We start from the raw sequence: 13,732 nt of genomic DNA on the forward strand, positions 1-13,732 counted from the left end.
TTTTTCGTAAATCTTTAATAAGGCTAACATGTGCACGTTTTGACTATTTGGGTATGATCATGTACCAATTTGATTTGACAAAAGCATCTCAGTAATTGATTTATTATTTTTTGGATTTTTTCGTAAGTCTTTAATAAGGCTAATATGTGCACGTTTTGACTGTTTGGGTATGATCCTGTACCAATTTGATTTGAGAAAAGCATCTCAGAAATTTATTTTTTATTTTTCTTTCCTTACTTGGTTGACAGACATCCCCTCAAACGTTAATTATGGTAAATTTAGATACCTCTTATTGATTTCATTTAGTAAGTAGGAAGGATCTCTTTTCACTTGTTCTATTCATGGAAATTTCAAATGTTATAATAGGGTATTATTTATTTATGGCAAGTATTGCATGATTGGTGGAACGGATTGATTTACCCCATCCATTTAAGGGAACAATCCCCTTAATTGACTCATTATATGTAATTCTTCTTCCATTAAATATTATTCTTCCTTCATTATTTGGGATTGTGGACGGCCCTCCTCACTAAATAAACTCACCATTCTTTTTCTTTAAGAGGACAAACTTCTCCTCCGCTATTACTCCCATCTATTTTCTCTTAAAAGTACTTCGATGTTCTTTGGCACTTTGGATTTCGAAAAACATTCGGTCTTGTCCTTGCTGCAATTGCTTTGGGTTCTATTATTATTGTTTGGTGCCTAATCGGCTAGTCTCTATCGACGCATTCTTTTCTTATTCTGTAGCATTTGTGATAGCAAAGCATAGAAACCATGTCTATAGGAACTAATTTAAAACAATTACGATTTTGCTTTTTTCACTGTCATAAAAAAGATTAAAAAACAGAAAAGAATAGCTTACTAGAGTGTACTATAACATGTTCTAGCTGTTTTCTTGAACAGTAGCACATTTGGTGCAAGTTGAAGACATTCTGGGTATTGCTGTTTGTATTTTCTTGTTCTATGTTTGCTTTGTTTGACTGTGGTTTCTTGTGAAAGTTTTTTCATAATTGAACACAGCTCAGGGTTTTACTTTTCATAGATATTTTCTACTTTCTTTCTGATATTTTGTTGGGTTTTTGCTTTGTTTCTTGCATGAAAATGTAAGTTTTTTTTCCCTATTTCTTTTTTTGCGCTAAGGAGGGTGAGTGATGTGGTGGGAAGAGGGGCCAGTGGGGGGGGGGGGGTCTTTTGTTTAATTCTTTCCAAATTAATGTGAAGATAATGTTAGATAGAATCTTATTCGGAAGACAAAGTGTGTGAATCACATTCAGCAGAGTGGGAGAAAAGGTGAAGAAATTTTAGAGAGGATTTTGAAGGATGAATGATAGCTCAGCTAGAGAAATGAATGAGAGACAACTTCAAAGGCCTTGTGGTTGTGTGGGCATTTTCTTTCAGCTCTTTGATCGGAACCGTAGATTTGCCACGAAGCTGTTTCCAAAGAAACTGCTTTCACCAGGTTAGCTACTACTACATTCCACTCATTTTTAAAGCAGAATGGTTAATTTCTTGAAGGTGATTCTAGCTAGAAGGCTAAATTATTTCTTTTTTTGTGCTGCATTCTTGTAGCTTTCTTGAAACAAGCTTCAAAAAAGTTTGGAGGGGATGAGAAGCAGCCAAAGCTTCATTTGGTACTCATTTCTTGAACTATACTCCCACATTTAGCTTTCCTTTTCTTCTATTGTCTCAGATTTTAGCCTGACAGGAAAGTTTTTGTTTTTATTGTTTTTGGTTCTTGTATGAACAATGTAGATTACTGATGAGAACAGTGGGGGTTTTCCAAAAGCAAAGAGTAGTGGAATGACCGTTACACGTTGTGAAAGCATGCGTAAAATGAAAGCTCCAGGTTTGGTTGCTAGGCTCATGGGTTTGGAATCAATGACAGCAGGATCAGGCAATAAGCCCCAAAAGGCTTCAGCTTCTGAAACTTGGAGCAATGTGGCAGAAAAACTTGGTGCTCGACCTGCCAGATCTGATAAAGAAGATATGGATTTTGAGATGGCCAAAATAAAGAGTCCCAAACCAGGTTTGCAAAGGTTTAGAGCTAAATGTGCTCTCACTTATCATACTAGATATTTTTCTCCTTTGGAAGATGAAGCAGATTTAGTTGGGAATTCACTTGATCACCATTCAACTGACAACTACCTCTCCAGCAGTCCCAATAGTAGCTCAAGTATAGTCCCCGATTCGACATTTTACTATTTGCATACTTCCTTTCTTTCCCTCAAATACATTAATTAAAAAAGAAGACAACTCTGAAGTTGGACAAAGTGCTTGCGGAATCAGTGGACTTTATTGATGATGAACCACTCTTTCTAGAACCTGATAGAGATCTTTCGGATTGTCAGACCTCATTATCCACCAGGAGGAGTTGCAGAGAACTGATTCATAACATTTCTGGAGTGCTCTGCAAGATTGATCAGTTAAAAGTAAGCAAACTCAGCTACACAAAACAGGTCGTTTTGAATGCTGAACTCATATTTGGAACTACACCTCAATAGCAAGCTCTACCTGAAGAATATGAGTTCTGTGAGCCATTTTCTCCTTAATCAACTTGAAATGTTTTCGAGTTTTCTGTGGATGGCTTTCGGTGAGTTGCTTGGCTGTAATGACCCAAAACAGACAAATCAGCTTAAAGGATTCACCTTTGATTGTCTATTAGAGTACCTAGACTCAAAATTTTCTCCAATCTCTGATTCTGGTTTCAGAACCTGTACCAAACTACCATCAAGTATGACCAAAGAGATTCTGATTGCTGATATTATTGATGAGGTCGAAGAGTGGACACAATTTGTTGGTTTGATCCCAGACGAGCTAATAGAATGGGATATAGCCATTCTTTGGGTAAATGTACAGACTTCGAGATTGAAGAATATGAATGTGGCACTGAAATTGCTAGGCATATTCTCCAAGAATTGGTAGATGAAGTTGTTTTAGACCTCTACAGTTCTAGCTAAATTTGGTGGAACTGTTGATTGCTCCTCTTTCTGAGACTTTGTTGCAAGCCTATCAGTGCTGTTCTCATGTGAAAACTCTTGACTCAATATTGTCGAGCAAAGTATTTTGTACAAACCATTGATTCTGCATCTGATTCGACTTATTGTACTTGTGCTTTTGCATTTATGAATATTAAGAACAATCCCTTCGTGGACATCTGTTTGAAGTAGAACATTACAAGCACAAAATGAAAAATGGTTCAAAATATAAGAACAATTTGAAAGGAAACCCAATAAGCCTAAATGGATGCATATGCAAAAATCTGTTACTACCTCCGACCCAAATTATGTGTCGCCCGTCCCAAAATAAATGTCGTCTTTCCTTATTTGGAAATTTTTCAAAGGCACAATTACCTTTTTACCTTTATTGGATCCACTTGATTTTAAATATATTAATACTTATTTTTTAGTATTTGTTTTTTTAAAGTGAAAGCCTTATCACTTCAATCAAAATTTAAACTTGCTGCCTTTTATTTTTACAGTATCAAAATTATTTTAAACCACAGAGAGCAATTTATTCTTTTTGGTTGGGTAAACCAGTTTTCTTCGACAACTCATTGTTCATATTACTGTGATTTCTCGAGTAAAAATTGTATATTTAAAGCTAAAGTTAAAAGTACATTATATATAATCTTCATAGCTCCTTCAACTGTCCTACAACAATAGAATCAAAACTAAGGGATGCTCAACCACGTTAAGCCTCGAGGAATAGTTTAGTCCAACAATACTTGATGATTTACGTAAGACAGAGGCTCGTTCTATAGGTCAATAGCCACTTCTCTACACTCGCTACCATTTTTAGTTTCAGCAACACAGCATCTAGGTGCTGCCTCTGGATCTGGTTTTGCCGACTGTGAATTAGATGAAGTTCTTTCTTCATCGAAGTATCGTGTTTTATAGTTGAATCTTCCATCAGACAATGTCATTCTGCTAGATTTTGCGGAGATACATTCCACTATATTTGCGTCCTCATGGTCCAGTGGACTGCTCAACACCTCAAGCTCTTTTGTCTTGTTATTCCTCGTATCACCCTCGTCAAATCGACTAACATGCTCCGGAGAAACATGCTCTTGTTCCTCGGACCATGTTTTTGCCCTTGAACTTGATGAGCTTGGAGTGATTGTAGTTTCTGTTTGTGAGATTGTCTCCTGTTGATCATATCTATTGCAAACAGCTGCCTCACTCATCTCCCCACTTTTAGAATCCTCACTATCTTGAGAGATCCTAACCGAGTAGCTTGTTGGATCAACTCTCTTAGTGTCAAGTTTGGCTCAGAACGTGTTATAATTGTCAGAATGTTATCACTTTCGTCAAAGTAAAGGATAGTTCTCTTCTCTTTTAGCTTCAACTGTCTGTCTCTGCTACCTCTCGGACTGATAGATTTTCCAGGTGATGGTCGTGTTTTCTCTTTCCTTCTGCTTGAGGACTTCACAGGACGAAACGCAGATGAAGGGTTGTGACCCAAGAAGAGGTATGGTTAGAAATGTTGATGTATCAACAGCTCGGTAGCCTATAAGTAGAGGTAAAAAAATATATCAAGATGAATCTCAAGTTAATACTCCCTCCATTTCATTTTGCTTTTCAGGTTTTGATTTGACACGAAGTTTAATAAAGAAAAGAAGACTTGAATCTTGTGGTCTTATAATAAAGGTATGCAGAATGTATCAAAATGTAATTTAAGTTTGTGATCTTTAAACATGCCATGTAGAAAGTTAGAATTAAGGAGTTGTAGTAAAAGGAAAGAAACATTCCCTTTTAAACAGACTATAAAGGAAAATAAGACTTAACAGGATAAAGAACTTCTCTTTTTTTTGATTTACATTGTCACTATATCATATAGAAGATATCAGGATAAAGAACTTCTCTTTTTTTTTTTTGCGTAACAAGTATAACTTTTCGAGGTATTGTTTACGAAGTTCAGATGGCTGAAAAATCAACTTACAGAAGCTTTAAACGAGGGTCGATGCGCAGCAATGTCAAACATACACAATCCTAAAATCACATTAAAGTGTTAGTATTAGGGACATGATGTAAAGAGCTGAAATACATTGCTTCATCAACATTCTTATTTCTTACCAAGCGACCATATATCAGATTTATAGCCATAGGGTATGCCGGCAAGGAGCTCAGGGAACATGTCGTTTGGTGTGCCAGATACCTATTACATGAAATTTGTTCCAAAATTAAGGATTAGCTGTACAACTCGACGTCTTTTTCTCAAATGCATTAAGCTAGGTGCTATGGCGACAGGAGCTTTGTAATATGATGAATACCACAATATTTTTTTTGATAAAAAGGAACATGACCACCACAATATTTTGGTACCTATGACCGAAAATAAAAGCAACTTTTAGGTTTTCTCGGTCTTGGAGGGAGAAGGGATTTCTCTCTTGCTAAATAGATATGCTGAATCGATTGTTAGGTGACAATAGATGGTTGAAACTTGCATGTAAGTAAGAGGTTCATTTTGCCGCAATAGAAATTCATACCGAGGAAGCAAGGCCTTCTGCATCTAGCAATTTTCCTAATCCAAAATCACCTGTGACAATCAAGTGAATTTGAAGGATAGTACAGAAGCAAAGACGACCCAATCAAGCAATTGTTCAGGCATTCTTACCTAACCTGATGTCGTTGTCCTTTGTGATGAATATGTTACATAACTGAATTCAAAATAGTTCACGTTAAAAACGTTTCATGCTAAGAAGGCTTTTCTATTTCGCCGATTACAGCAAGTTTTTACCTTGAGGTCTCTATGATGAACGCCGTTGGAATGCAGATGCTCCAAAGCTTACAATAGATGAGTCAGCCATTTGCAGAGTTTCGATAATAGCAGGAAAAAAACAACATAAAAACACACAATTTTTTAAGCTACCGGGAAGGCACAGAGAAGCTTCATAAGTATTGAAATCGCATTTAACTACCTCTTCCGGGAAAAGTGCTCCTCTAGACTTCCTCATGACCTCCGCCCTTAACACGGGGAAAAAAAATCGTCACCGTCCTCAGATTACACCGCAAAAGAAGTTCTATGATCATCCTATTCATTGCTTTATTTTCAACCTCATTACCCCATCTATCGTTCTTGGTACGAGGGAGTATTTATGAAATCTGAGGTCTTTCATTCTCCAGATACCTGGATGTGCTTACAACACAGGCGGAAAACAGCCACGATATTGGCAAAAGGTTGCGCTCTACAATCACAGGTTAGCCATATTTTCCGATAAAATATAGCCGGTGACAATGATGAAGAATTTTACTTAACAATTGTTTTCCCTTCCCTCGTTTAGTGGCTCCTTTTGTTCTTTATTCTTATCTTTCCTAATAGGTACACATTTAAAATGTTAGCAAAAGCAGGGATAATCACTCACATATTTTCATCTTCGTAATAATCGGCAACGATGCATATACAGCTCCCCTGAAAGAAAAAGAAAGTCGAGCTTTTTCTCTGGTGCAGCTTATGCAGCAATAATCACAACTATTAAAGGCTATGTTTTGCACTTTCTGATCCAAGCAACCACAAAACTGGATGATAGGATACCTTGTCCACCCAAGCATCTTTGTACTCTAAAAGATATGGATGGCTTAGTTTAGCTATCAAATTCACCTGCAACGGAAAAATAACCGTCTATCATCAAATTAGAAGAATATTCTCCAAGCATATCATACCATCAAGTAAAAATTTTCATATAATAAATTATAAGATGAGTCGAAGATTTTGTATCTAAATGTGCTTGGTTCGAAAGGAAAGATTGGAGGAACTATTTGATGACATAACTTCTTTCACTCGACATTTAAGCGTGTCCATATTCCATACTTCCTATTCATCAAAATGAATATTTGGTAGAGAGATGTATACCTCTTCGCGTCCAGATCTTCCATTCCAAGAAAGTAGTGTTATTGATACCGGGAAAATCATAGGTGTGAAGTACTTACTGGTTCTTCTTTTCTATTGCTAAGAGGAAAGAAATCTACTTCACGTGTGACTCCAACGAGAAAGTTCTAAATTTCTACTTCAGTTCAATCCTACTTGTCAGCTCATATCATTTTTTTTTTTGGAAGCTCGTCTTGCGGATGCTTGGTCCTTCAAACTCAAACCATGATTCAAGACATTGGGGCATATATATTATTCTGTTAAAACAATCTTCTCCAAAACCTAAGCTCATCAGATGCAAACCAGCATTTATGCAGATAAGAATGAAGATGTCTAAAGGTTTCCATCGATAGAATTCATAGGATGCTCAATGCATTGGTCAGGACAATCACTCCTTACATACTCCAGCATGATAAACACTCTTAGAAGAAAAAAGGTTTGCATGGCAACACACACTTCAAGTCGTACGATAAGGTAGTTAAAATGGTAACAGCAAAGGAAGAATGTTGTGGTATGAGAGTGATAATCCAAGATGTTTAGAATAAGCTTTCCAACGATATAAATATTTCCAAAAACGGATAGGTTTCGGATATAATCGAACACGTTCGAAACTATAAACTGGTGGCCGGGATATTTGGGAATAGTAAATGTGCAGGAAAATTTCCTGCACACAAACTACTGAGGCCAGCCGAATTTTCGGGTCAATTTTGAATGATCATAACTACCTTAATATAATGAAATGGGAGAGCTGCAAACTATGAAAACAAATATCTTTGAGTCTTCTTTCCAATGCAATTGGTTTCATCCAAATCCAACATCTGAGTAAGGAGTTATACTCGTTTTACTTCAGCCTATCAAAACAGATTTTTAGGGTCAAATTCAAATGACCATAACTCCTTGTACAAGACGAACTGGGTGGCCTACTTTATATGAAATTAAATCCCTTTGAATTATCCTTCCAACGATACCAATTTCACCCAAAACTGATATCGGAGTAAAGAGTTATGGTGGATCTACTTTAGCTTATCAAAACAGTCCACCAAAGGACAAATTTGACATTATTTAAATTTTAAAGGCATTTTGGTGATTTCCAATTATATTATGGACGATAATACGTGTATATATACATGTATATGAGTTCAAAAACTCATTTTCATCATCAATCATTGATAAAGAACAAACCCTAGAAAAATTTGACCCTTAAATTACTTTTGATTCAACCGTAGAAATTCCAAAGTAATCCGATAACTGCGTTTGTCATCTCGAGAGCTTCGAACGGCTCCTATTATTTGTGCAAACAGGATTGCGTAATCAAGAGGTGATTTCTAAGGTATTAATATTGTTTGCCTTTATTCTTTTCCATATGTATATGTGTGATAGAGGATTATATGTATTGGTTGTTATTGAAAGGTGATGTAAATAGGGTTATGGACTATTTTGCATGGTTTGGTTGTATTGAATTTTGGAAGGTGGATATGGAAATTGAGTTATGGCAGGTGGATATGGTGATATACTATTGAATTGATGAATATTTCTGTCTATGGCTCAATTTGGTTTAATGGATTGGTTGGAAGGATAAATGAATCCAAACTTGATATTGGAGGATGTTGTATGAATATGCATGGCATGTGAATGTAATTGGAGTATAAGAGGGTTAAAGTAACACCCTTTATGGTGTAATTAAGGCTTATTACTTAACCACTAGTTTGGTGAATTCAAATAATTGAATTGTGACGTTTGGTTGCTAATACTAGATTGCTATGTATGTTCATTGTAGATAAGTAATCTGAAAAGATGAGAAGTCCATTTGGGACTAGTATTGAAGGTTGACAGACAGGTATGTAAAGCATACTCTATACCATAACTTTGACATAAAAGTGAACAATTAATCTATTAAGAAAGTTTCCAAAGTTATTCAATAACATGTGATCCATAATGGTTTTGTATGATGTCCGACGTTACCAATGAACTTGTTTCCACCCTACAAGATGTCATGACATTCCAATACTTACTTGTTTTCCAAATCTTATATGTTTATTGCACTAATGAATGTCAGAAGGTATCCGGTTACTCAAACAACATCCATGTGCTACTAATGACTCCAAAACATTTCATTGATATACTAATAAGTTCCTACTTCATTGTTATGGCATTGATGACTCCAAAACACTTCATTGATGTGCCAATGAGTTCTTACTTCATCGTTATTGCATTGATGGTCTATTTATATGTCTCTTATTGACGTATCATTGTTTCAAAGTATCAAAAATGCGGTGGCGACTGAAATAAAAATCTCAAAAATTAATTGAACTAAGTGATGGAAGTTCTCTCTTATCGGGTGGTATCCTAGGGACATAAGCCTATCATATGTTGATCCCTATTTATGTGTTTATCGGTGGTATCCCAAGGGAATAAGCCTATCATGGGTCGATCCCAGTTGATATGTACTGGAGGCAGCCTAATGGTCACAGTACAGTATAGTAATGATTACAAAGATGATAATAACGAAGGTAAAGTGATTGAATAAATACAATGTACAGGTTGTCACAAGTTCTAGTAAGTGTGGTCCACTCCTATTACTATTTATTAACTTGTTTCTAATTTTTATTGAGCTCCTATATCATATGTGATTATCTACAGCTTTACATACTCAGTACATATTTTGTACTGACGTCCCCCACGGGGGACCTGCATTTGATGCTGTAGGAACAGGTACCTCAGCTCATATACCGCACAATTAGGAGTTAGGATATCCAGCTGCTTTTGGTGAGCTCTAGTTTGCTTCGGGGCTTTCCGTGTCATATCCAGTCACTTTTGGTATTGTATAGAAGTTAGTTATATGGCGGGGTGTGTCCCGACCATAGTTAAACTCTGTGTATTGTCTAGAGGCTTTGTAGACCTAATGTACAGTCAAGGTGGTGTTTTGTTAATAGACGTGATGGCTCCAATGGCCAAGTATTGTATATACATATATATATATGTGTGCTTGAGCTTATATAGGTGATTATTTCCTTTTATATGGGATATGATGCTGTCCGAATTTTAGGTTGTCCGACAGGTATGCATGGGAAGTATAAGGTGATGAGTTGGTTCTCCCAGGCCTCCTTGGTTACGGGTGCTATACCGCCCCAATAGCATTGGAGGCGTGACACTTGTGGTGTTGAACTTGATTTGTTAACTGTAGAAATGAAGTCATCTAAAGAGGCAGGTTGTCGAGCTCCAGAAGACCCCGTCCTCTGCATCAACGACTGTGATTTTTTTGGTAGTATAGCTACGATGAATATGTGTTCCAAGTGTGAAAAGGACATGATACTACTGAAGCAGGAACAAGCAAAGCTTGCAGCTACATCCAGTAAAGACGTCGTACACAAAAGCTCAAGCAGCGATGAATCAGAACTTGCTCTTGCAGGTGCCGCGGTTGCATTAGCAGATATAGTACAACTGATGCATAGTATAGCCTCTCAGATTTCACAAGAGAAGTCAAAAAAGGGTTTGAAAAAGTGCATAGCTTGTCGTAAGCGTGTGGGATTACCGGGGTTCAGTTGCAAATGTGGTGATCTTTTCTGCGCAGTTCATCATTATTCAGACAAAGACAACTGCCCGTTTGATTATTGGAATGCTAGTTAGAATGCAATAGCAAAAGGAAATCCTATCATCGTAGCAGAAATGCTTAATAAGATCTAACAAGCACCTATCGAAAGGTTGTATGAACTGAAGAAAGGTCCATCTTTCGATAAGTTGGCCTCGTCTTACAGGGTGACGATGAAAGTTTTGCGTGGGGGTGGGGGGTACCCTAGAGCCTAGATAATCCTGGTGTGTAAGTAATTTATGATCTTGGTGCACATTTTCATGGAATTTGTTCTTGTTTTGTCCCTATTTCTGGGCTCCTTGTCAAGTATAATATGCATAATGTAGGTCATATTGATGAATTTCACATTCATATATTCGCGTTTTGAAATCCTGAATTTCCCTCCGTGCATTCGTCAAGATTCCAAAGTCTCTTTTGAGTATCATCCGAGCTAGCCCACACGGGCTTTGAGTTTGACGGGTCATATTGGGCTAGCCTATCAAAATGATGAGCCAAAAAATATCAAGCCCACACTATTACTCTGTGGGTTGCGGGCCTTACGGGCCAGCCCACTTTAAAAAAATAATATTTTATAATTTAATTTTAGAATGTTAATAGACACAAATATTACCAATCAATATTACATAGAATTAATAATTTTTAATTAAGTCTCCAACACACCCCAAAATAGTCATAATAGCGAAATTAAATAACTTTTGACATGCGTTCTGCCCTTACATTGTAAAAGTAAGGGTTAAGCTATAGAACTAGATACGTAAGAGAAAGAGAGGAGAGCAGAACTTTACTTCTCTGCTGAGGCACATGATATCCTTCGAACCAAATAAAAATACTACTCCCTCCGTCCCAAAATAAATGTCGTCTTTTCTTATTTGGAATTTTTTAAAGGCACAATTACCTTTTTACCCTTATTGGACCCACTTGATTTTAAATATATTAATACTTCTTTTTTAGTATTTGTTTTTTTAAAAGTAAAAGCCTTATCACTTCAATCAAAATTTAAACTTTCAGCCTTTTATTTTTATAGTATCAAAATTATTTTAAACCACAGAGAGCAATTTATTCTTTTTGGTTGGTTCTACATAAGTAAACCAGTTTTCTTGGACAACTCATTGTTCACATTACTGTGATTTCTCGAGTAACAATTTGATCTTTAAAGCTAAAGTTAAAGAAAACAAGAATCTAGAGGGATCCCATTTTCCACATATATCATCTTACAATTGGAAAAAGTAACAAACACAACTACAAAGATCAAACTTCTTTTGTTTAGAACTGAAAATTGATTGAGACAGTGAGCTACCCAAGAGATAACATCCTTCTCCGCTATTTTCTCTAATGCGTCATATGCCTCGTCAATACTTCACACTCACAGTACATTGATATGAGTGCATTTCCGACATAGCACATGATATGATATCCTACATTAACAAGTCAGCCATGTAATTTGCTTTCCAAATTCGAATGCAGCAACATCAAGTATGAAAATATTGTATGTCTGAACAAGCAGTATAACAAGCATATTTTTTACAAACTCTAAACATGAGTAGAAAATGTCCATTTCACTTTGTCTTGATGAATGTTTGATCCTTTTAGAATCACCGTGATTTGATGTTCACTCCACAGCAAACTGTTTTCTGTTAATCTTTCGAGTATTGAATATTGTCGACCTCAGCTTCAACGTACTTCCACTTCCCATGTATTACCACAAAAATGAAAATACACAACAAAACAATTTCCTACAATTTTGTTTTTAGTTTCTGCACTTATTTACTCCCACACCGAATACTTAGTTTCCAACAAATATCAAGCAGATGCCATGCACCTCTCGTAGAGATCTTCAAGAAGCCAGTCTTCAATAACCACCATAAAACAATAAAGTTAACAGCCCGACCATTTCATTTTTTAAAGTAGGTCAACACAGATGACACACTCCTATTAGCTTTCCCACCATTCACAACCTTAAGTTTCTCCTTTCTCATCTCTCTCTTCACCAGAAGTACATAGGGTAGCCCATGTTCTCTGATATTTCAACATAAACACAGATCATCACACTGTCAGCTTGACAACAGTCAGAGTGACTCATAGAACACAAAATTTAACAAAGATAACACGGAAGTTACCATTGTCTCAATGAATAACATCCTAAAGTGAGGATATCAATACCAATAAAACTTCAGAAGCAAACTTTCAAATACAATGTACACCAGTCAACGGCCATAAACAGTAAAGTATAAATAGAAAAAACAAATCAGTGACATGAAAGAAAAATAAATGTCACAGATAAAGGACAATAAATTTTATCAAGAGTAAGGATCAAGGAAGACTAAATTCTCATGAACGTGATAGTGGTAGGATATCTGACAGGGAAAGGGAGCGAGACGACTTTGAACGGGACAATAAAAAGTATAAGGAAAGGAGTCATCGTTCAATAGACAAAGGTCACTCAGAGAAACAAAAACATGACACTTCTCGGTATCCTGATTACCAATCTTATTCATCACAAGAGAAGAATTGTAATAGACACCACTAGCTTAGAGCAGCCTGACAAAATGTTACCATGGCCAATATGTTTTCTTTATGGAGCGTAGCTACTGCTCTTTGCATAATAGCTGAGGGTGCCGCCTTTATTAGTGAAACTGTACCACACCCTTTTGCATAAACCAAGGTCTCTCATAATTGCGACATTGATTTCAACTATTTTCATTTAGTTCCCCAGAACAATTGACATCCCCATGCTATCCAAATATATTTGGTCTGCACAAATTCTTTAACATTCAATTAATTGTTCTCCAAATAGACTTCCTAGTTTTAAAAAAAAAATTCATACAAATGTGACGGTATGACTCCCACTTCCCTTTTCTCCTTCCTTCCATTTACACAGTCCTCTATTATGTGATAAGAAAGTAAGAAACAAATAGAAGCATAAAACAACAATAAATCTAGAAAAAGACGTGTAAGTATATATAAGCTGGTGGGACTTATATCATTGTAAGTAGAGTTATTCATTAGTACAAAAAATACATTATGATCACCATGTCTGTCACAAAAATAGTACTCCTAACATATTTGACAAAACATCATTGTAAAAGTTATATGATGATCACTACGGCTGTACACAAAAGTAGTGCAGTACTTCTACATACTACTTGAAAAAACACCATTCCAACTTCAAAATAAAGAGGTTTACCATAATAATAACCCATATCATTGTTGAAGTAGAGCCAAATCTTTATTGACGATATCAATATCACAATGAAGTTGGAGAGGAAGGTTTTCTTCACT

At 36.2% G+C, this 13,732-nt stretch overlaps 2 protein-coding genes and 1 long non-coding RNA gene across 6 annotated transcripts in view; 2 read left to right on the top strand and 1 right to left on the bottom strand.

The window, feature by feature from the left end:
- Positions 1-3,164, top strand: part of LOC124895209 — a 4,162-nt gene extending 998 nt beyond the window's left edge. Inside the window, exons 2-4 of one of the 3 annotated variants that reach the window (XM_047405652.1) lie at positions 1,232-1,459; positions 1,570-1,631; positions 1,753-3,164. In XM_047405652.1, the coding sequence (XP_047261608.1) occupies positions 1,321-1,459; positions 1,570-1,631; positions 1,753-2,241 (690 nt within the window). In that variant the 5' untranslated portion in view covers positions 1,232-1,320 and the 3' untranslated portion in view covers positions 2,242-3,164. The remainder of the gene's footprint in view (positions 1-1,231; positions 1,460-1,569; positions 1,632-1,752) is intronic. The other 2 variants (XM_047405651.1, XM_047405653.1) reach the window with 2 other exon arrangements.
- Positions 3,165-4,970: 1,806 nt separating this feature from the next.
- On the bottom strand, positions 4,971-6,612 carry LOC124895212. 2 transcript variants are annotated; one of them, XR_007051586.1, is made up of 6 exons: positions 6,532-6,612; positions 6,362-6,408; positions 5,737-5,963; positions 5,614-5,656; positions 5,486-5,535; positions 4,971-5,154 (listed from the first exon to the last, which is right to left on the bottom strand). It is a non-coding gene; the product is annotated as an uncharacterized LOC124895212 (long non-coding RNA). The 2 variants fall into 2 exon arrangements; XR_007051585.1 differs by having other exon boundaries at positions 6,362-6,611.
- A 3,528-nt stretch (positions 6,613-10,140) lies between these two features.
- LOC124895211 (zinc finger A20 and AN1 domain-containing stress-associated protein 8-like) lies at positions 10,141-10,491 on the top strand. The gene has a single exon (XM_047405655.1). It carries the CDS (start codon positions 10,141-10,143, stop codon positions 10,489-10,491), a length of 351 nt encoding a protein of 116 aa, XP_047261611.1.
- Positions 10,492-13,732: the final 3,241 nt, after the last annotated feature.

Source organism: Capsicum annuum, unplaced genomic scaffold (genome assembly GCF_002878395.1).
Source record: "Capsicum annuum cultivar UCD-10X-F1 unplaced genomic scaffold, UCD10Xv1.1 ctg80586, whole genome shotgun sequence".
Taxonomy (NCBI): domain Eukaryota; kingdom Viridiplantae; phylum Streptophyta; class Magnoliopsida; order Solanales; family Solanaceae; genus Capsicum; species Capsicum annuum.